Below are 23,070 nucleotides of genomic sequence, written 5' to 3' on the forward strand. Positions count from 1 at the left end.
TTAATGTGATGCTGGTAGTTAGCCAATAAACATGCCTCAAAGTTTCTGGTGCACCCTGGAACCCCATTAAGAACTGCTACATTGTGGCTTTCAGAGGATAATGTACCTGAAGTGGGCATAATTGTGCTTCATTGCAGTGCATCCTGTTGTGGTTCTTCAATGGCGTTGGGCTGGATGCCTTCTGTGCTCCTTTCTGTGGTTGTGAAGTCATAGGACAGTTTTAATTTAAGTGAGGCAGGTAGTTTTGCACCTCATCCATATGCTGTCTAGTCTCTGCAGAGCTTATTCTTGTGTTATAACATTCACGAGACCTTAATTCCAAATAAGAGCCAGACATTTCAGGACGGGATAACAGCTACTCTTCTTGAATGACCCTTAATGCAGGCCGAGAGGGGCCAATAGTTTTACCAGAAACTGGTCCAAAGAAAAAGCAGCTAATGACCCCCTTGGCATGGCACAGGGAGAAGATTAATGCGGCTAAATGAAATCCCAGGCAAAAAGGCAAATGGCTTGTGCCTGTCACGCACTGACAAAGCATGAGAGGCCTCTCGCTGATTTATGTGCATGCGTGATCCAGACGAAGCTGCAGGATTTCGATTGAAATAATGTGCGTAATTAAAAAGAAAAAAAAATGTACCAGCCTTATGGAAGAGGTTGATGGAATCTAATTGGAGAAGCAAATGAATTAGAAACATTTTTTATTGCATTTTTGTTCTGAGTTTTATAGGCAGCTCGGACATCAGAAACTAATCGTACATGAGAGCTCAGCTGATGTATGAGGGGGGGATCATACATCACAGTTGGCTGGGAGGATTTAAAGTTTCTGTTCAAAGCAAACAAGAAGCTGGAACGACACAAAATATGAAAATGTGTGTTTCGGGCTTCATTAAGCTCGTGTCATATGCTCATAATGATTCCTCCTGTGATACTCAGCACTGCTATAATTGAAACTTCTTTATTATGGCCCCGTTTTTGTTAGACACTGAACCATTTTTGCCATAGCTGGAATTGCCATTTATTTAATTTTTTTTTGTGTTGGTAACATGCTGCATTTAGTTATTTCAGCCTCTGAGGCAGGCAGGCACATTTACTTCTTTAGAAAGTTGCCATAGTGTAGGAGCGCTGAGTTGTATAGAAGAGCTGCAGTGACACAATAGGAATGTCGGTGCCAACCTGCTCATTTGGGGCCTTGTTCTGTCAGTGGTAATTGCATTGATTGCCCCGTTGGGTAGGCTGGTTCCCTGTCTCTGCAGTTTGTCCTCTGTAATGGGTGGTGCTGTGTCACTGAACAGTCCCCAGAGCAAAAAAAGAGTCCTCAGCTCAGGGAGTCGCAGCTCATCGCCTTGTTTTGGGTAAGTGGTGAGTTATTTTATGCCATTTTGCAGAACGGTTTATTATCCTCTCTGGAAGGGCATGGGAGGGGGCCAGTTGTGCACACTCGCTTGTGCACAGAAAAAGCAACAGGTGAGTTGTCCCTCCTTCTCAGCCCTATGTCCAGTGTCTCATCTGATTAAGGGGGCGGATAAAGGGTAGCTCAGTCCTCTGAGTGCCCACCTAAGAACCGACGTGTCTGGTACCCCTGGAACCAATAAGGCTATGCCCTCATAGTAAACTGATATTACTTGTCAGCCTCCTGGCCAATGCTTGGGCCAAGTCGGGACCCACCAAAGCTCAAACGCAGGCCATTACACCTTAGATAATGTGCTGTAACAACTGGTACAATTACAGTTCCAAGTTACAATGACAGTATCAAATGAGCTTCCCCCTGTGCCTGTCCTACGTCTGATGTTGTTCCACATCTTCATTAATGATTTGGATGATTGGATCGAGTACACACTTAAGCACATTTGCAGATGATGCCACACTGGGTGGAGTTGAAGACATTCTGGAGGGTAGGGCTAGAATTCAGACTGACCTGGATAGACTAGAGAAATGGTCCGCGATCATTTGAGATTCATTAAGGACAAGCAGAAAGTCCTACCTTTTGGAACAAAATAATTGCATGCACAAATATAGGCAGAGAATGAGTGGCCAGGCTGAAGTGTTGCAGAGAAGGACTTGGGGTTTACAGGAGATCATCAAATTAATATGAGATAAGTGTGCTCTTGTTGGGGGGAAAAAAGAGCCAACTGCATACTGGGTTGTATTAGTAGGAGTATGTCTTGCAAATCAAAGGCAGTGATTCTTCCACCCTATTCAGTGCTGGTGAAGCCCTGCCTGGAGGACTGTATTCAGTTTTGGTTCCCACCCTTTAAGAGAGATATGGACTGGTCCAGTGCAAAGCAACAACAATTATTAGGGGCCTTGGAGGCAAGACTTATAAGGAAAGGCTTAAAGAACTAAGTTATTTAGTTTGGAGGAGAGAAGACTAAGGAGGTTTTGATAACAGTCTTCAAATACCTGAAGAGCAATTACAGAGAGGATGGAGATGGGTTTTCTCTGAGGTCATAAGGGACAGGACTAGGAGTAACGGCCTCAAACTTCAGCAAGGAAAATGTAGATTAGAGATTAGGGAAAACTTTCTGACTATGAAGGTAGTTGAGCATTGGGACAGGCCTCCTAGACAACTTGTGGGATCTCCATCCCTGGAAATTTTCAAGAGCGGGTTAGATGGACACTTAGCTCAGATGGTCTAGACAGGGGCGCTCCTGCCTTGAGCAGGGGGCTGGACTAGATGATTTGTGATGCCCCTTCCAGCTCTACTTTCCTATGATATTACCCACACTCTGCATGCATTGATAGTATACATCGTGTGTTTTATGTATGCCAGAACTATTTTAACTTTGCATTTTTCAGTAATTATAGAGTTCCACCCCTCAAATGGCTTATTAGCAGAGGTGACAGGCCCATCAGAAACTGGTGACCACCCACACTGCTCATGGTTAACCTTTTTTCCAGCAATGTGAGATGGAATAAGGTATTTTTGTCTGGATTTCAACTACTGCCTGCACATTTCTTTGCAACTGAGATCTAGCTTTTCCTTTCCAATGAGATTTCTAAAGTCACCTTTTTAATGCCTGGACTTCATTGCTGTCACCCTCCCACCCACTCACGCACAAACAGTAGTAGAAGTGGGAAATGACAGGCTGGTTCATAGCAGGAAAGAACCAAGGAGAAACAATTGTTTTCCTTTACTGGAAAAGAAAATTGAAGTCTAGATAAAACATGTCTAAGCTGACTCAGAAGATAGCATAAGAGACTGAACACAGTCTTCTTGTGAAGCCAGAGACACAAACTGCATGGGGGATGGGTCAAGTATCTAGTGGTTTTGGGTTTTCTTTTTCCAGGGACTTCAAGTCTACATTCAAAAATATCTTTCAGGTCTCATTCACATCTGCCCTAAGTTGTGCAATGTAAAATGTCCATAAAGCATGTGTAAATTAAGCTTATGGCTACTTTCCGCTACCTGAAGTATGTAAGGGTGGTGTGAAACATTCAAAATATTGAAAGTAAATGAGAATCTTTTGCCTTTTGTATTAAAATTCAAGCCAGTGGGAAATTTGCCACTGACAGCAATGGACCCACAAAGTCAATATAACACTTGCAAAAGAGACCAAATTATGTGCTCCCACCCTCTCCATCCCCCAGTTTCAGGATGGAGAGAAACTAAAAGTCCTAGAGACATGCAACGAGATGCTAGTTTGGGATGCTTGTGTGTCAGGAAAGGCTGAGGAAAGGAGATTAAGGTTAAGACATGATGCTTTTGAAAATTTGGAAGGCTTTCAGAAAGATGGAGAAACATTGATCTTGCTTGCTGTAGAGGATGAGGCATAGGGCTATGAGTGAAACAGCAGTTTAGGAGATTAAATCTCAGTAAAAAAATCTAACTTTAAGAACAAAAGAAGAGCAGAACAATTTGGCAAGGGAGGTCCTGGACTGCCCTTCACTGGTGATTTGGAAGAAAGACTGAATACAGGTCTGTCTGGGATGAACTGGGAGGAACACATCCTGCATCTTTGTAGGGGACTGGACTAGATGGCAGCTGGACTTCTATCCATTTCACTGTTAGGGTGCAGACAGAAGTGACAATGTTTGCCCAATGTGGCCAGAGAAAGTAGTGACCAGACACAATTACACAACTGCAGACAGCTTCAAAAATGGCCTATCGGGTGAAAATTTAAACCCCCATTGCATGAGGAGTCAGCTGAAGATGTTTCAAAACACAGTGTCTTCTGTAACTTCTGTCTGCGCTGCCTGCCAGCCTCGAGCTGTTTTTAGAATGGGAGGGGGGAGTGGGAGTAGAGGGAGTTGTGTTGGGGGGGGGGGGTTCAGCCCCCACTGGAGGGTGGGGATGGGTAAATTGGAGCCCTCCAAGGTGGGGGGCTCCAATTCACCCCTCCCTCTCCAGAGCTGGCTGGGAAATGCCTCGAATGAGCTCCCTCTGCATCCTCCCTCCACTCCTTTTCTGAAACAGGGATAGGCTGGGAGAGAGGAGGGGCTTTGCTAGGGGAAACCAGCTGCAGGCTTCCAGCCAGCAACTAGATTCCCCTCCCCAGGAACCGACCGTGAACTTCTGTTTGGTCTGTAACTCAGAGCACTTCCTGAAAAGTGTTCTCAGTTACAGCGGGGAGCTGCACTTCTGTCTGCACCCTTAGTTTCAGAATAGCATCCTATTCTTTTCACCAACCACGGTTATAATGAGAAACGGTATTTTTGCTGTCAGAAATGATCATGGATTATGTATTGTTATGTCAGAAAGGAAAGCAGTGGAAATGGGATTTACCTTTGGGGACTAGGTGAACAGTTCTGTTTCCTGCAGATGTGAATTCTGCGGTTTTGAGGAGAGTGCATCCCATCGTGCACTTGGTTTATTCAGCATCATCTTTGAAGTCAGCATTAACTCATGGAGGATCCCATTCTGCATTGACTATTGGTAGTCACAAGTGTCAGCAGGCAGGGTTAAGATGAGCACTGGAGCATAGCAGGGCTCTCCCTGCTCTCCCCCTCTCTTTTTCCTTGGGGATTATGGGACATCTTCAAAGTGATGGGTCCTAGTTGTACCTTCAAAACCCTTCGCTCTTCTCTGAAATTCCAGGCACATTGTGTTGAATTTCCAAGGTGCTTTTGAGACTCTTTTTTTCATGGAAATAGTATGATCTATTCCAAAATGTGTTTCCAGTTGGTTTGATGAGGAGAGGACCACTTCAGTTCTTATTTGGCACATCCCTAATGTTTAAAAAAACAGCAACTACATTTCCTAGCACATATTCCTGCTTAGATCCAATGTGGTATTGTCATAAAGGCCAGGACTGTATTAATACACAGAGCAGCGGATCTTTATTCTACTCCATCACTGTCTCAAGGTCGCCTCTTACAGTGTACTTGGCAACTGTACCTTGGCTCTCATCTCCATTGCAGCAAGTCATAAATTTGTCCTGCCTCTTTGTGTGTGTGTACTCTCTCTCTTTCTCTCTCTCTCTATTATACCCCAAAACCCCTAAAAAGGGGGATTTGTTTGTTTGCTTATTATTTTCTTTTTTTTTTAAATACTGTAACGGAGACATGAAATCTCCAGGAGAAGGGTGCAATAGTTCCAACTATTTGATTTGCTGCAATAGGACTATATTTAGCACTTATTTAAGAAGGCATATGGCTTCAACAGATGGCAAAGGGAAAGTGAGTCAGAAAAACAAAACTATTCGTATTGATTTCTCTGGTCTCTCTTGGTGATATTTTTCGCATTATAATGCTTGGGTTTTAGTATGATGCTGTTCTGTTCATTCAAGGAATGTCTGTGCCTTACTTTTCAGTAATGGAAAGCAAAATTAGCAGGAACTGAGAGTGCCTGTAAATTTTGGCAAGGGCAAGAGAAGCTGAAGGAAATAGAGGACACATACGGTTTAGCAAGTGAACAACCTGGCCGTGACTTCTGAAGACACCAGCTCCACCAAAATCAAGAGGAGTTTGAGACGCTGCATAGCAAAAGAGGAAGGATGGCACAAGGCTCAGGGTGCCAGTCCAGGCACTTGAGAGACCTGGAGTCAGACCTGACTCTGACACAGACGTCTAGAGTGACCATAGGAAAATCACTTTGCACGTTGTCTGTCCTCATTTTTTATTTGTGTATTTATTATTTTTTGTAGCATGAATTTAATAGAGATGAAAGGAACCTCACAAGCCATATAACCCAACCCTCGGCATTGAATGTAGGGTGACGGCCCTAACCTGTCCCACACAAATGCCTCTTCAGACTCTTTTGGAAAATCTCCAGTGAAATAAATTTCCAAACTCCCCTTGGCAACTCCTTCCATTGTCCTAAGGTTTGCCCACTTAGTTCATTCCCCCCGTCCGAGATTTAACTTCAATCTGCTTTGCTTTGTTCCCTGCCTGTGGTGACAAAGGAGAATGATTGTTCTTCCTCCTTCTTATGACAGCCTTTGAAAACTGCCTTAATTTCCATTTTCCAAACTAAGGAAACTTAGTTTCTTCAACCTTTTTCGTTTATGGCTTCAACCTTTTCATCACTGTCACTTGCCTCTGGATCCTCTCTAGTCTCTCTGCTTGCTTCTCAAAATGTTGTGCCCAGAACTGGACACACTAAAGCTTAACCAGTGCCTAGTATAGAAGTAGTCTCACTTTCCACGTCTTGTATACACAATTTCTGCAGCACTCCTCTTCCTTTCTTAGGATGGCAAGGCTCTGAGATGCCATGTAAATGCCATAAATGGGAACCGTATAAGTACCCGAAGCCAACAGGGGTTTCCTAGAACTGGGTGTTTACTCAGAAAAAAACCCCAAGTACTTAAGTCTGCATTACTATTCAGACAGAAATAGCTTTAAGGCAGAAACCAGGCTTACTAATATTGCAGCTTTCTTTTATAGATGTTCTTTCGTGGTAGCGGTTTCATTAAAGCAAGGCTTGGCACAATCCAGTGTCTTCATTTATTTGAGCTATAACGTAATTGTATTATTTTTTTCTTAGACATTGAGAGGGTCAGGGGGTCATTATCGTTTAAATAATCATCTTATTTCAGTGCTGGGTACTAAAGGAATAGTAATAGGCTTGTTTTTTTGGACTGTTTTTTTTTTTTCTTCAAGATTATGCAATCCCAAGATCGCGTAATTTTTTTTTTCTCTAGTATTATGTATATGCATTTCACACGTGCCTTTTCACACTGATCCTGAAAATGCAATCACTGCTGTACTGGGTCAGGACTATGATCGAACGAGTAGGCTACTGCCCCGGGTCCAACCATGGCAAGCGTCTGAGGAAGAGTATGAGAAACCAGGGGTGTGTAGAGTGGCTATCCCTGGTTGTACCCTCCCAGCAAGCAGCAGTCACGGAGTTAGGGATGTACTGAAACTGAGGCCCCATCCCTGGGACTGGTATTTAACACCTCCGGGACATCTTTTCCAAAAAATATTTCTCCCCCGTGGGTTTATGCTCCACTGTAGCATCGATGGTATTATAATTGTATGTGTAGGGTTGCATTTAAAAGAAAATAAAAAAAAATGTTGGTGCCTATACAGTTATTGTCTAGGATACTAGAACTGGCTTGATTGCATTGCTGCACCCTGACCTGAAGAAGGAATGGGACAATTTTCACCAACTTATTTGAGCAGGTCAGAACAGAACGAATGAGTCAGTCCCCATTCCTCCTCTTTTCTGATGGAAGAATAAATTATTTTGGCCCTCCTTGGAGCTGCTTATCCCCCTACAGGGCTTTTAGCCACTCTGAGCAGTGAGTAGGTGGCAGAGACAAGGTAAAGGCATTTCCCATCAACCCTTGCTCTTCCTTGTTCCCTGCCGTTAAAGTTAGTATATAAGCAGGACCAATGGAGGTAGAGAAGGGTGGGGAGAAATTAGGACTGTCTTCTTCCTGAACAGTTGAAAAAGGGCTGAGACAATCTAGTCTCCTGCGATTAAGAGCCATGCTGTACAGAGCAGAATTTGCTTGGGGGGGGGATGTCTTAATTCATTTTGTCTGGAGGAAATGCATATTTTCCACACTTTTTAACATTTTCATTGCTGAGTTTTGCTGTCTGTTTTGTAGGCAAAACTGGCATTGGTATTTCCAGCTGGATTTGTTTCCATCATTGAATGCAACATTTATGCTAGATGAACTAGTCCATTTTAAGACGACTAACCATGGGATAAATCGCAAGCGTTTCTTGATAACCTCTGGTATCTTGTGAGAAATGTTAGAGTCAAAGGGTAGGGGCATTCGAGATGTGTATTATTGCTTATTGCAGGAGCGCTTTAGTTGGGCTGTAGTTAAGGTTGAGAAGATTTTTATCCTTTTTTTTTACTGTTCAAAGGTCAAATTTTCTTCCAACTGCTCAAAAATTTGCTTGCTAACTCAGACTGGCTCAACATTTGTTTTGCCTTGTGGACATGCTATGTAAAATGGCAGCCTGAATTTGGGGCCATAAGAGCAAAGGCAGGCTCCCCCGTGCCCTGAAAAACATGTTCCATAAAGCCCAGGTTCTACCCACTTCTTTTGTGCTTGCCTGAGACTCAAGCAGTGGCTCTGGCTGTCTCCCACCAGATCAGCGCTGATCCCAGCTCGTGCCCAGCACCTGCTGATTTGTTGGAGAAGTCATATTAAAAAGGTTAAAGGAAGAATTTAGCTTTCTAGACGGTGGGGTTCTTGAACATCCGTGCGCCAAAGAGATTGTGGTGTGTAGATGGATAGAGACCGTCCGATAGGTATTCTAGCCAGCTAGCATTCGTGTGACCTGGGTGACTCAAAAGGGCGTTCTCCGGTCTTTGAATCTCTGCACTACCCAGGCATTGCAAATGTGAAACCTGTCCCAGAGAGCAGTCAGAGAAGGAGCTGTAGGTATGTCTCCATGATGCGATGCTGGTGAAAGATTTTTATGGCGCGGGAATCTGGGCACAGAAGGGAATTTGGCGACTCTCAAACTCTTTTTAAGAGGAAACAAGTGACATGTCTGAATGCTGGCTGGAGGGGGGGGGTCTATAGGAGAAAGGACTTATAGCAGGGGGCTATAGAAGAAAGGGATTTGGGGTTGCAGTGAAGGGAGGGGGGATGAATGGAGATAGGTAGTTGGCAAGCTAAGATTTGGATCGAGGGGAGGACAGGTGCATAGGAGGAAGCAGGGTTGAGTGACAGTGGTGAGTGAAAATTCGGGGAACTGTAAATCCCATATTTCTACATATACACTGGGATTTGGGAGTAGAGTCTGAGCCCCTCTATCTGCCTGCCACCACACCCCCCCCCCATGTTAGTTAGGATCAGGGCACCCCCAAAAGTGGTGTTAGATGTAAGACACTGGAAATGAAGAAATGCAAAATTAAGGCACTTGTGTAGGGGAGAGGAGAGAAAGTAGAGGCATGGCAGCGGTGCTGGGACCCAGCTCTTTGTGCACTTTATCCTACAGGACCAGTAGCTGGGTGACCCTCCAGTCAGGTGTTGCATGTGAGATGGGTACTTAAAAATGAAAGGTTCAGCTACCATGGGGCATATTTTTTTTATATGGCCATAGCTGCAAAAGTACCAGTGGTTTCATGGGAATACAAGTCAGAAGGGCAGTCTCAGTCACAGGAAAGGGAGAAATAAGCCAGTCTTCATTCACATCAAGTCATTGCAAGCAGCATAGAAAGACATTTCCAAGCTTCTTAGACACAGAACATGTCAGTGAGGACCCTCATCCCTGAGAGCAACTCTACATTATCATCACTCCAGTGGACACATATTTGGAAGGGCTCTTCGGAAATGGCTTTTATTGACCCTCCAGCACCCCAGCTGCAAATACAGAGGACTGGGACTGCTCCCTCCCCATGAGCTGGCAGTAGCCACCCATGCTCCAGTGGCAATTGCTGCTAGGAGTAGCTGTCTTCAGTGGTGGAAGGTGTAGCAGGAGCATCATGGCAGAGTTGAAGTGGTGGTAGTCATACCCCCACCCAATGAAGGGGAAGTGATGGGTCCCTAGCAGGATATAGTTAGTTTGTCTTGCTTCAGTGGGGAGTGATGAAGTTCAGGTCTTTAATAGCTCACATGTGTCTTCTCATTATTGGGCTAATTGACATTGAGGTGGGAGATGAAGGTCAGTCGGTTTAAGGCGAGGTGGGTAGAAGTGTTTGATGGCACTCTGTTCCTAAGGGTGAAGGCAGTTTTGAAAGCAGAGGGAAGGAGTTATAACATTTACCCAACGTATAATGATTTCTCTGGGGCTGGTACAGTGAATTTAAGGCTGGCATAGGCAGGTCCTGTTTAATAACATCTGATGGAGCCTAACCTGTCTTTCACATATGATGAGCGAGTCTTTGTAGGCTGTAATGCAATGACAGCTGTCTACATTTTAAAAGATAGGAGAAAATTGAAAATTCCGACCAGAGAAAAAGATTCTGAAATTTCAAACTACAGAAGAAGTCTTTTGAATAAGGATGAGGTGAATCCACCTTGTATTTTAATGTCTTATCACAGGATTGCTGACCCCACGATTTAATTGTGAGACAAGGTGGGGGGAAAAGAGCATGTGGTTGTTTGAAATCCCGTGATCTTCCAGTAATACCTTCCCCTGCCAAAGGGGAAAAAAGAGGGCTTTGGCGATCCGTTTCCTGATTTCTGTTTTAATTTGGGAGGAGAGAAGGTGGAGTGGGTGAATGGTACCAGAATTCGCAAAGAAACTGGGGACAGCTGTATCACTAGAATGGCTGCGGGTGATCAAAATTGTCCTATTTGCACAGAGAAATTGGCAACTGAAACCTTAAAAAATAAGTGGTGTGTGTGTACATATGTGTTATGCATTAACCCAAAGTATCACTAGCCTCTCAATATAGCAGGCACTTGCAAAGGATGAGCTGCCAACAGGGACATTCACTCTTGCAGAGGAAATGAAGAGCCCTGAGTGTCTGGAGTAGCCATCGATTCACTCTTAAAGCAGTGTACATGTGTTCAACTAAACCCCAGCCTTTATATAGTAGGAACACAGAAGTCCCTTGACACCGCAAAGCTGTTGCTATTCCACTGTGCCCAGAGGGGCAGGTTGCCAGCATCCAGTCTAAGAGCCCTGCTCTCTGCAAAGGACCAAGCACTGCTTTCAAGCCTTGTGTAGCAGTGTCTAGGGGCAGACGCAGAAGTGAAGGCTGCATTCTTCACAATATTGTGAGCGAGTAGGGCTCAGCATTAGGCATGATTAGGCAGCTAGCGTGCTGCAGCGGTTTGCTCTGGAGCTCCGCAGACCACTGCGAGCGCAGATCTCTGTGCATCAAGACAATGCCAAATTGCAAAGCTGCTGCGGGTTTGAGAAGGGACTTTGCACCATGGCACTGTATTAATTCACATGGATACATAACATCTTGGGGATTGTTGGCTGTCTTTGTCTTTGACCTTCTCAACAAAAAATGGTGGCTATTACACCACCTTGCAAATCTAGCTTTTAAACCAATTACGTGTTGGCAGTGGTCCGGGTAGGAGTGTGTTTAAGATGAAAATCACATTAAACTTTCCATCTCCAAAGAGAGTCAGTATATCAATATCCAAATCAAATAACGTAAAGCTCCTTTTGTCCGCCAGAAAGGAATGAGAATACATTATATCGGTAATATCATTTCCTTGGTATCTTGCAAATGATGAGGTTTAAATTAAAATAAATATGACTGCGTGCCGTTGAAGAGCTAATCAGGCTCAAGTCTTCTAACTGAAGCACAAGAAAGTAAAAGTGTATTTCTATGGACTGTCTACACTGCATGTGCAGGAGGAGTTGGGTGGAGGAAACGTTTTGTGTGGTCCTCAGTTTGCCGGATACAAATCAGCGTTAAGAGAAATGACATGAATTGTTTTGAGTTTCAGCCGTACGGACTGTGTCATTAATGTCCCCAGGTCTGATCTTATTTTTTCTCATAATATATCTCCTGTTAGACGGCAGACTTTTGCAGGGTCACCTTTGCCTGACCCTAGCAGACAGGTGATAGATAAGTATATATATATATGTATATTATTATGGAAGCTCAATTTATCTGCCAGCCATGGCCTATAAGTCAGTCCCAGCTTCTCCTTTTTAAGTGTTACAAATAAAATTCACAGTTGGAAGTCTTCCACGCTGCTTCATTAATAATATACTCAGCCAGGGCTCCTAGTTGTAAATAATATGAGAAGAGCAAAGCCAAAGCAAAGGTTTTCATATAGCAAGATTGCCTCCTTTTGACCTGTGTGTGTGTCAGTAATCAGCGATCACTCAGACCTCCTGAACAGCACTGTGCCCTTGCCAAAGATGTAGAATAAAAGCCACTGTATACAGACCCCCATGCAAGAAAGCACGCAGTGAATGTGCATTCCTGTTTATAAAAGAATGGGTCTAATGACCTGTTCGAGTAGGGATCACAGCATTACCTCTTTTCCAAGACAGCGAACCCTGCACTTTTACAGATTTGTGTTAAAGTCAGGGATGTATTTGGTAGCTGTGTTGGTCTGAGACGAAAAGAAACTACCTATGGGGACTTTCTACCATCTTTAACTTTCCCTGAGCCTGCTGAAGGGTGTGTGAGCCCGAAAGCTTACAGAAAAAGGTAGGGGTTTTTTTGCAATTTCTTAGTTGATCTAATAAAAGGTCTCATCTCTGAACAAAGGTTTTGGTTAAGGACAGGAGCACTCTCATATCACCGGGTTCATAGAACTGAATTCCAGCAAAGCATCAGCCAACCTCTGCTTGTGCATCATACTCCAAAAATTGGGGCTCCTTCAGGATTCAAGTAGGGCTCTGGTTAGGCCTAGCTTCGAGGAAACTTTGAAGGAATGTTATTCCTCTGAAGTAATAATGTTATTTCCTGGATTTCCTGTTAAGTACTTATAGTGCAACCTGAGAGTTTCGGAGACTCTTAGGTCATTTATGGATACAGTTGGGGCCAGATTAACCCTTTAGTGGGCCTAGGCAAACAAACTCATGGGACCCTAGCTGAAGGTGATTTTTTTTTTATATTACTTTTTTCACTCAATAATTATAATATGTAAAATAAGCACAATTAGGCCCCTTCACTTAGGGCCCTAGGCCTGGGCCTGGTTTGCCAATGTGTATCCAGGGCCGGATTAACAATGGCACTGAAAGCTGGTGAATCCATAGCTAGTGTAATCCACCATTTGAAGATCAAACAAATCTGCTTGCACCCACTCCCAGCTGTGTCTGGGCATGAGTCTATTTATCCCGATCTAAAAGAGCTTGGCTCGTTAGGTCAAGCTGTAGCAGCTCGTGGTTTTAGAGCTGGAGATCTCCACTATTGTCTCATCTGTGTAAGCCAAAATGGCAGCTGTCTCTTTCTCCAGATCCGAAGGAGGCTTAGAAAAGTTTTTTTCAGGCTTTTTCTCCATTGAGTTTCATTTTCAGGCTCCTTTGCACATTTGCATTTCACCTTACAGCAGAGAGGGGCGGTTCTGTTAGCATTTCCAACCTAGTAATGGGGCTTCCTAGAAGTGTCAGAAATCCCAAGATCCTTCTCTTGTTAAGATTTGCAGCCAAATTTTGCAGATCCAAGTCATTCTGATAGACACCAGAAATCTACAGTCTTGTGTATTAAGCCTCCTAGGAGAACAATTCAAGGCTTATCCTTCATTAGGAGAAAATGTCACCAAAATTAATGCTGTTGCAAGGTCAGCAACTCCCACTTGGAAATCCAGTCTGTCTGCTTTAGTTTAACAGTTGTTTTCATGAAATGCCTCAGCAGGGGACCTTTATCCTGCAATAACATTCTGACTCATTAACATCAATTATCGGGAATGCAAGTGTTTAATTACAAGTACAGATACAATGGGCCTGGTTAATCGGGGAAGTCAACATGTACAATAGAACATGATCTCATTGCAGTAATCAAATCAATGCTCTGTTGTTTTGCACAGGTGACTCCAGCCTCTGCTCAGCCTGTGTTCATGAGAACAACGTCTACAGCAGAGTGTTTCAGATCTTGTACAGGAACGAAGAGATTGTTCTTAACGAATCGATGAACTTCAGGGTTCACCTCCTACTAGATGGCGAGAGGGTAAGTTCTTCTGAGAGGTAAATAAAGCAGGTGAGATAGGCCATAAGTGCTGATCCCAAGCTTTCCACTGGGTTCTGAGACTGAGTTGAAACTGAGGACCAGGCCAGGGTCATCTGTCCTCTGACTTCACTGGGTTCATGTGGACTTGTCCCTGTGCTCTCTCTTGGTGCTTGTTGGAGCACAGGAGAAGTGTTCAGTCTGCAGGTGGACTTCATTTCTCTAGCCGGTACCTCAATGGTGGTTGTTCTCATAAGGATGAGGATTCTGGAGCCACCTTCCCTCTGAGCTAATGAGGAGGAGGAGGAGGGAGGATCAGTAGTGCATGTCCCTCTGCAATGTAGGGAAAGGTGTTGGTGCCATACATGGACTGTGCTCACACTAGCATCCTGGTGCATTCTGCCTTCCAACGCTCCACCTGCACTAAAGCCAGCTGCAACACTAACAATGGCTCTCCATTAGGGTGCCAGTCTCATGGTATCCGCTGTTCTTGCAAAGTTTCCCCAGCTTCAAAAATAAGGCCCTGGTTTGGCCTTCAGGAAAGCACAGGGCACGGAATGGTTTGGATTAGGGCTGGAGATGTAAACCCCCCTCCTTGTCCGGACCTGAATTGCAAAGCGGACCAGATGCAGAGTTCCCGCGTTAGCTCGCTTCAACCCCCGTGCAAGTGATAGAGTTAAAACTGCTGAAAAATCAAGTTTCAGCTCACTGCATGAGCTTTCCCTCTCCTTTTCTTCCATATGGTGTGATCGATCTCCTACTTTGTCTGCATAAATGTTTAGTTCCAATTTAATTTGTGCTCCCATTAAGAGATCGATCATTGCAACCTTATCGGGGATTGTTAGAAAACCATTCTAACAGCTTACTAGAGATTAGTTTTCTCTTTACCCTGTGCAATGTGCCCACTGGAAGGCCCTCTCCATTCAGGGTCCAGGGGCTTTCAAGAGGGCTGAATGGCTATGAGCTGAGATGATTTTATATTCATATTCAGGACAGTGCTGCTCCTGTTGGAAATAAAAGAAAACCTGCAAGATTCCCCTCCGACCAGCTAAAATTCATTCCTATGAATGATGCATCTCAGCCTGGCTTGAGTAATAAGCTCCTTGGGGAAATAACAATGGCCTGATTTTCCATTGTCATGCAGATTTGACACAAAACCTCCTGATTTGCACTGGTTTAAAATGGAAGGAGAGTCAGCCCCCTGTCACTGCATGTATTTACACAGCTCCAAATGCAATTAGTGAGCCCCTGGAAAATATGAAATAACAAGCAATGCTAATGTTGTGTCACTCAGAAATAGCAGCACATTTTCTTCCAATATTTGCAGCCTTTATTTGTCACATAGCTGTATCCCTACATTGCCTCTCTTCCCCAGAGGTGAGAAGCACCTACTTAGGTAAGTAGCAGGGTCAGGTGCTTCTTGGTCTGACTATGAATAGAGGACCCTCCACTTGTGTCTCTTGCCTATAAAAGGAAGAGATGGTAAATGAGTAATAAAGTTAGACTGGGTGATATGAGCTTTTGAATTAATACCCTCTGTGCATTTTGGCTGTCGGAGCTCAATTTAAGGAATATTGCAGTAAATAAGCTATATGCATTGCTACCTAGTACTCACAAGATTTGGATGGGGGGGAGGGGAAGAAGCTGTCGACAAAGACCTTGGTATGAAAAAAGTAACAACACAGACTTGGGTGAGATTCTCCCCTCCTGCTCTACTGACATAGCCCTAGAAAAGCTTAAATATGGAAACAGATCTCTTTAGTAGTGCACTACAAGTAGATGTGCCTGATCATCAGTCCAGAGGAGTGGTGAAACCACGCCTGCAGCACTGGTCACTGATCCTGCACCCCCCTTTATAAAACCCTGGATCTACCCATTTGTTTTATTTATTTTAAACAGTGCTTTGACTTCTCAATTCTTTCTTTCTTTCACAAATCGAGCCCGGGAAGTGGTGGGGGGAAACTTTCCTCCTGTTTAAGAAGTGGTGCGATTCTTTATTATGGCAAGATGCAAGGTCTTGTACCATACCCAACATTGGGGTCTCCAAACAGACTTTGAATTGGAGCTGTTCTCTGTTACATGGGAACCTTTAGTCCAAGTGTCTTCCACCCCCAAATCTCCCAGCACTGACGGACCTGAGCCCCTCACTAAACTGGGCTCTTAATAAGCTTCCCCATCCATAACTTCTGTTGATTTTTCTCCAGCATTATCGATACTTAACACCATTCAGGGTCTGGACCCAAGTTTCTTCCACATCTCTCAGGGATGTGTCTGGCTTAAGGCACTATGCATGGATTGCATTCTCAATTTCCATTCAGACCATAATTCCAAGGGGCTTATTTGTTACTATGATTTTCAGGTTTTTTTAGTCGCAATGAATTAAAGCAACAAATCCCTTCTTATTTTGATAAATCTGCTCCCGGACGTTTCAGGAAACGCACACAAACAAGGAGAGACGTTCAGTACGCCAAGACCGGAGTTCTTTCTTTGTTCCCACCATGAGCTGTCATGTCCTTCCTTGCAGAAGACCTGATTCTTTTGGAAGAGGCAAGATGCCTCTTTGATTATTTATGACAAAGCAACCTCCTTGTGGAATGCTAAATGATCTTCCCCCTCAAAAAATCAACTGGGTAAAGTTTTACCTTTGCCAAATTCAGCTGAAGCATGTTTTGCACGCTGTTGTTTGAATCATGCTTGCCTAAGTAGGCTTGATGCTATTGGTATAGCTGTAATGAGTTACTGATACAAGGCCTCTCGTGGCGGGGTGCAAAATACTTCCTCTAAGTGGTAGGGTAGCTGTAGGGGTACCTGATATGCTGCTAAACAGATCCTTGTCTATCCAAGAGGGCAGTGCTCACGTTCTGATACAACTTCTCCTTGCTTAACGTCATAGTTACGTTCTTGAAAAATGCAACTTTAAGCAAAATGATGTTAAGCAAATGCAGTTGCGTCACAGCAGTCACCTACTAGCAGGCGGCAGCCAAAGAACGTCATAACCAAACAACGCGCACCTTTAAATGAGTATCTTCTCTAATAGATCAGCGACGTAATAATGAAACAACATGGACCGGGACAACGTTAAGTGAGGGGTGCCTGTACTACCTTCTTCAATTTCTGTCCTCCAGTATTGTACAGCTCTGTCGTACTATATTAAACCTCCCTCCAAAATGGGTGGGTTTCGCTAGCAAATGAACTGGTTTTAAATTCTACTAGGTTTGCATTGCTGCCTGAGAAAAAGGATTCAGGAAACACGAACCAGACAGCGGTTGGGTGACATGGTTCTGTTTCCATTCTTCAAATTGTATTTTCGGCACTTATAATTGCTTATAATTGTATTAAACCGTAAGGCGTTTCATGAAACCCATCCTTTCTATGGAGAATTGACAATAACTGACAGCTCACTTTGTGTCCTAGCATATAAGACTGAATTAAACTATTTTCCGTAATAATAACATGAGGAAAATTTCCCTGACGGTGAGCCCGGTTTACCAGGGAACCGATTAGTATGCAAATAGGCCAGATCTGGCCTCTTTGCTGTTTCTTTTTTGGTCCAATCACGTGGTACATGAAGATTTTACAGATTCTAACCTTTCACTTAAAAAAAAAAAAAAAAAAGAAAAGAAAAAGACACGGCTTATCCTTCACGTTTTGTTTGAGGGGGAAAATCCAAACGTGATCCAAAAAAGTGCTTTCCTCCTCAGATTCCAAAGAGACTCAGTGGCTCTGAGCAATATGAGTCTTCCTGCTCTCCATTTGGGTCCCAGGCATATTACCTCTGAAGCCGAACCATGATGGTTTAATTGGCAGCAATAACCTCTTAACTTCTGGTTGTTTCAGCTCAAATAATTGATCTCTGCAATAGTTCTTGGCTGAGCACCACAAGTCCATATGAACACAGATGGAAATGTAGCCATTGCTTTCCCCAAACTTAACTGTAGTGAAACAATTGGGCTTCCCTTTATTTGGGACATCTGAAGTTAAATATGAGACTGTATTTAAAAAGTTTTCTGGGAAGCAATCTTTCCCTAAAAGGATTTGGACTTAAGGAGATAACAGAGCTTTTTCTGTCTCTAACTTGTATAGACGGTTAGGTCTTTGGGCAGAGCCTGTATCTTTGTTACACATTACAGGCTGATCCCTGCTGGAAGGTCATAGGTACTATCTCGGTATGAGTAAACAATAATTATTTTATCTAATAAAGACCGTGGTTTCCCATGCTTCTCAAATTTCTGGATACTGGAGAATAAGTATGCCTGGACTAAGTTTTTAGTATGATGGACTTCAGCCAAAGCGTTAGATCTCGAAACACCTCTGAGCTGGTTCAGAGTCCAGAAGTGATGTCTGTGACATGTTCAAAAATGTGTCCCATTTAGTGATGTTGAATGATGTTTCTCCTGCTCTGAAACCCAACTCATTTCAGTTTCATCCCAAAGTGAATTTGTATTGAGATTTCTCAACCCAAGCAGGGGCTCTCCCATCTTTTGTGCCAGAAAAATAGTTCTCTTGCCCAGATGTCTTATTTACACAGTTCATCAGGGTTTGTTTTGGGTTGTTGTTTTTTGTTTTTTTTTTTCTGCTGTATTTCTTTGCATTTGCTTTGTCAGGGAAAATGTATATAATTCCTTTGCATTTGGGCTTTGTGTGATTTATGACATTGACTCAGCTCAGCTTTCCTTTTGTAGGTGGAAGATGCGTTAAGCGAAGCCGATTTTCAGCTCAAGTTGGACCTGCACTTTACCGATAGTGAGCAGCTGTAAGTACCATTGAAAAGTTCAGTTGATATTGTAGGGGCTTTCTTTTTTCCCCCCATATTGGTAACATGAATTTGATAGAAGTTAAAGGATCTTATGGAAAAATGGATATCTTTGATTTGCTTTCATGCTCCCTCGGAGGAGGGACCGCTGCCTGTTCTTTCCATCTCTTGCTCCTCTCTCTGCAATAAGACGTTCTGCATTTGCAGTACACTGTCCCAACTTTGCTACCTTTCAACTCAGTGGGAGGCAAGTCTGTGACTGAGCAAAGCAATCCTGTACACCAGATACTTAAGTGCAATCGCTGCAGGGGTCTCTCACCTCTTAGAAAGAAATGGTTTGTCTCATGCATTATTTTGGAGCCTTACCATTTCGTCTCCTCTTTGAGAGCTGAAACCATTGCAATTCAATGTAAATCTCCCTGAATGGTACGAGGGCTGTGGAAGAACAGGTGGAAATGTTAGGTCCTAAATCTGTGCATCATTTCCATGTAGCAGATACTTCTGCTTGGTATGTGTTAATTGGCTGCACATCAGAAAAACCTGTTAAAACTTGATGGTTCTAACTTTAAATGTTACTAAGTCAGAGATGCAGAGGTGTGAAGGGGCAGTCCCTTCATGGCATCTGATGAAACGGCTGTTTGCGAAAGCTTATACATCTCTGATTTAGTCTATGAGGTTCAGATCGACTTTGCCTTCTGCCTGACTTCAGACTAACAGCTCTCTCTAAATTTAAATGTCAGTCTTCGTTTTCTTCTAAAGGAGGAGTGGAGAATGGCCAGGTTTGTACTACTTCAGTGTCCGAAACACCAGTTCATTCAAATAAAAACGCACCTTCTAGTGTGAAATCCTCCACTGAAGCTGGGGCTTGTGCACCACTGAGGTCAAACTTCAATGCTCTTTTCAAGGCTAAACTGAGAGCGAAGAGAAATGCACCCAGAGGGGTTTCACTGGGTCTGTGAGGGTAGCGAATATTGCATTAAAAGAAAATAGCAGAAAGGACAAAAAAAGTATGTGCCCCTGCCAACTCCAGCTCTCAGCCTGCAAGTGTCCCTATTTATCCAGACTGCTGTTTTAGATATTGCACTGGAATGAAAATCAGATATAATAACCGCAGGAGGCCAATGCACAAAGTGGTTTTTGCAGGCGTGGATTATTTATCTTCACAAGCAGGCTGAAAACTACTAATTATTGTCTTCTCTCCACATGAAGAGCCACTCGAGTTATTTCCCAGGTCAGACGGTCTGTTCTAGGGAGAGTGTCTTGACCCCAGGAGAGGTGTCCAGGTTGTACCTGTACCGGTCTAGAGGAAAAAGCAATCGGGACTTGTAGTAGACGTAGTATCTTTTTATTAGACCAACAAGATGTTTGCAGAAAGAAAAAAGTTTTTTTGGGTTTTTTTGTCTAATAAAAGATATCATCTCTACTACAAGAGTGCTGATTGCTTTTGACCCCAGGAGAGTGTCAGTCATTTCCAAGGATGCTCTGGGTGGTTTTCAACGCCCTGCAATAACAAGCCTACCCCTTAGTTGCCCTGAGGAAAAGCAGGCTGTTTTGTGCTAGACTTCACTTTTGGTATTAAATTCTGGTTAGTGCCATTTAAATTGCCTGCACACTCTGATATGCACTTCTTCCCACTGGTCTTAAACACCCCCAAGCACTTTCCTCTGGTGTGATTAGGAGTTGAAGGAAGAAGTGAACTGTTTGTCAAGGAAACCCAAATGGGGCCCCTCTTTTCTATCATCTCCTGTGATTTGTTGCCTTTCAGTAGCTTCATAATCTTTACATTTCTACTGGTTACAAGTACAATGGAGAGATAAGCACATCAATGGAGTAAGCACTCTGGTGTCTGGGAGGGCTACCAGGAAGTACTCACGTTCAGTGCATGCTGCCATCTCCCCATTTTGCTGCTTTGAATGATGTTATAAATGATGACCCCTTCAGGCTTTGCTGACCCCTGCAAACCTCTCCTTCAGGCTGAGAGATGTTCCTGCCATCCCGGTGATAAGCAGCCGCACTCTGTGTCTTCACTTCCACCCAAAGAGAGGCCTGCACCACCACGTTCCCGTCATGTTCGACTATTTCCACCTGTCAGTGATCTCCGTTACCGTGCATGCCTCGCTGGTAGCATTACACCAACCGCTGATCAGGTAAAAGGCAGAGGGGATGGGGATGGCTGTATCGGTAGGCGTGTGCTCTTGCAAATGTTTGCTAGTAGCCAGCGTGGCTAAGGAAGGATAGATGGCCAAGGTCTGGAACGGGCTCCCAAGGGAGGTGGTGCTCTCCCCTACCCTGGGGGTCTTCAAGAGGAGGTTAGATAAGCATCTAGCTGGGGTCATCTAGACCCAGCACTCTTTCCTGCCTATGCAGGGGGTGGGACTCAATGACCTATTGAGGTCCTTTCCGACCCTAACATCTATGAATCTATGGTCTTGTGCTTTTTTGGGTTCAGGACTAAGATTCAGGAGATTTGGGTTCAGATCTTGGCTTTGCAACAGACATCCTGCATGAACTATGGCAAGTCACTCAGGGCCTTATTCAAAGCTCATGGATGGGCTCACTTGGGCTTCAGTGGTATTTGGAGTAAGTTTACTACTTTCTCTTCCCCATATTTTGTCCGATTTATCTCCCTGAACTGAAAGCAATGCAGAGCTCACACTGTCTTTCACTATTGGTTTATAATTACTGAGCATGGTGGAGTCCTGCTCTCCAGTAGACCCCCATTCAGCACCGCTTTGATTAGTAACATGATATTCTGGTGGGGAGGACGTGAGAGAGTGTTAGTTCAGTTCAGCCGATGAATGTGATGTTCCTTCCTGGCAGAATCTGAGTTTTACTATGTCGCGAGTGATAACGACTGCTGGAGGGGAGATCTAGCTACAATGTAACACCTGCTTCAAAATTAGAAGAAAATAATTCAGAAGTCTTTCAAATCAAGTAGGGCTGGTTGTGCTGTGATTTGTTCTCTATTCTGGCCAGGTTCAAATAATGGTACAATTGAGTCAGGAGACTGTTCCCTCCTACGGTGCTTGCACTTGGTCAGTAGTTACTGTCTGGACAGAGAAAAGCTTAAGGCATGGGTGATCCAAGTTTAGTTCTTTTCTCTGCCACAAGCTTCCTGGGGAACTCTGGGAAAATCACGTATTCCCAGCCTCTACTCACTGTCATTGAAACTAATTGGTTAGATGCCTAAGTAGGGGTCATACCTACAAAATACCTTCGTAGAAATGGCCTTTATGCCATCTGTGTTCCACCTTTAAATGGAGGCAATAATGCTGCCCATCAGTAGGTGTTGTGATAACAAATGCTGATTGAGGTTGAGGCGCTCATACACCACAGTGACAGGGACCATATCGCTCGTATGGTTAAGGGCCTGCAGACCAAGCCCTACGAGGAGAGACTAGAGAAACTGGACCTTTTCAGCCTCCGCAAGAGAAGGTTGAGAGGCGACCTTGTGACTGCCTATAAGTTCATCACGGGGGCACAGAAGGGAATTGGTGAGGATTTATTCACCAAGGCGCCCCCGGGGGTTACAAGAAATAATGGCCACAAGCTAGCAGAGAGCAGATTTAGACTGGACATTAGGAAGAACTTCTTCACAGTTCGAGTGGCCAAGGTCTGAACGGGCTCCCAAGGGAGGTGGTGCTCTCCCCTACCCTGGCAGTCTTCAAGAAGAGGTTAGATGAGTATCTAGCTGGGGTCATCTAGACCCAGCACTCTTTCCTGCTATGCAGGGGGTTGGACTCGATGATCTATTGAGGTCCCTTCCGATCCTAACATCTATGAATCTATGAATATAAGTACCATAGAAAATTATGCAGGGGTGTAGGTTGTAGCCGTGTTGGTCTAAGGACATAGGCAGACAAGGTTCCTTGGGTGAATCTGATATCTTTTATTAGACCAATCATATGAGTTAGTTATGGGTAGTTGCTAGCTCTGCTGGTAGGTAACTGCTGGTGTATGTTGGCTTTTCAATGGTGAACTATGATATCACACAGTATCCTCTTCTGATCCTTCTGCTAGGATGACTTTAATGCCTGTGTGCCCCATTATTTGAAAGTGGACAGAACAGCACTAGTTATCAGGCTTATTGGTGTGTTATCTTCTAATGAAAGGAGCTTTCAAAGTGGGATTATTACTATTAGAGAAAAAACACATGAGGAACAACTGTTCTATAGCTGGATTATTACCTCCACCCTTACAATATGATTGTTTGGACATTTATGAAGACCGCAGTGTTTCTGCGTTGGGTTTTCTTGATGCAGTGAAATGGAAATGTTTGACAGCACGATATAAAGCCCCATTTGATTATGTCAATAATAACAATAATTTCAAAGTGCAATATTGTAGATTTATCTCCCTCTTGATAAACATCCAGAAACCCAAT

The 23,070-nt window shown here is 43.8% G+C and overlaps 1 protein-coding gene across 1 annotated transcript in view; it reads left to right on the forward strand.

Moving 5' to 3' along the window:
• The window catches only part of FAM135B (family with sequence similarity 135 member B), a 296,951-nt gene that overhangs the window by 173,979 nt on the left and 99,902 nt on the right, over positions 1–23,070 (forward strand). The window contains exons 4-6 of the mRNA XM_014611456.3: positions 13,797–13,936; positions 18,616–18,686; positions 20,660–20,833. Coding sequence (XP_014466942.2) covers positions 13,797–13,936; positions 18,616–18,686; positions 20,660–20,833 — 385 coding nt within the window. The remainder of the gene's footprint in view (positions 1–13,796; positions 13,937–18,615; positions 18,687–20,659; positions 20,834–23,070) is intronic.

This window comes from Alligator mississippiensis, chromosome 3 (assembly GCF_030867095.1).
Source record: "Alligator mississippiensis isolate rAllMis1 chromosome 3, rAllMis1, whole genome shotgun sequence".
NCBI lineage: Eukaryota > Metazoa > Chordata > Crocodylia > Alligatoridae > Alligator > Alligator mississippiensis.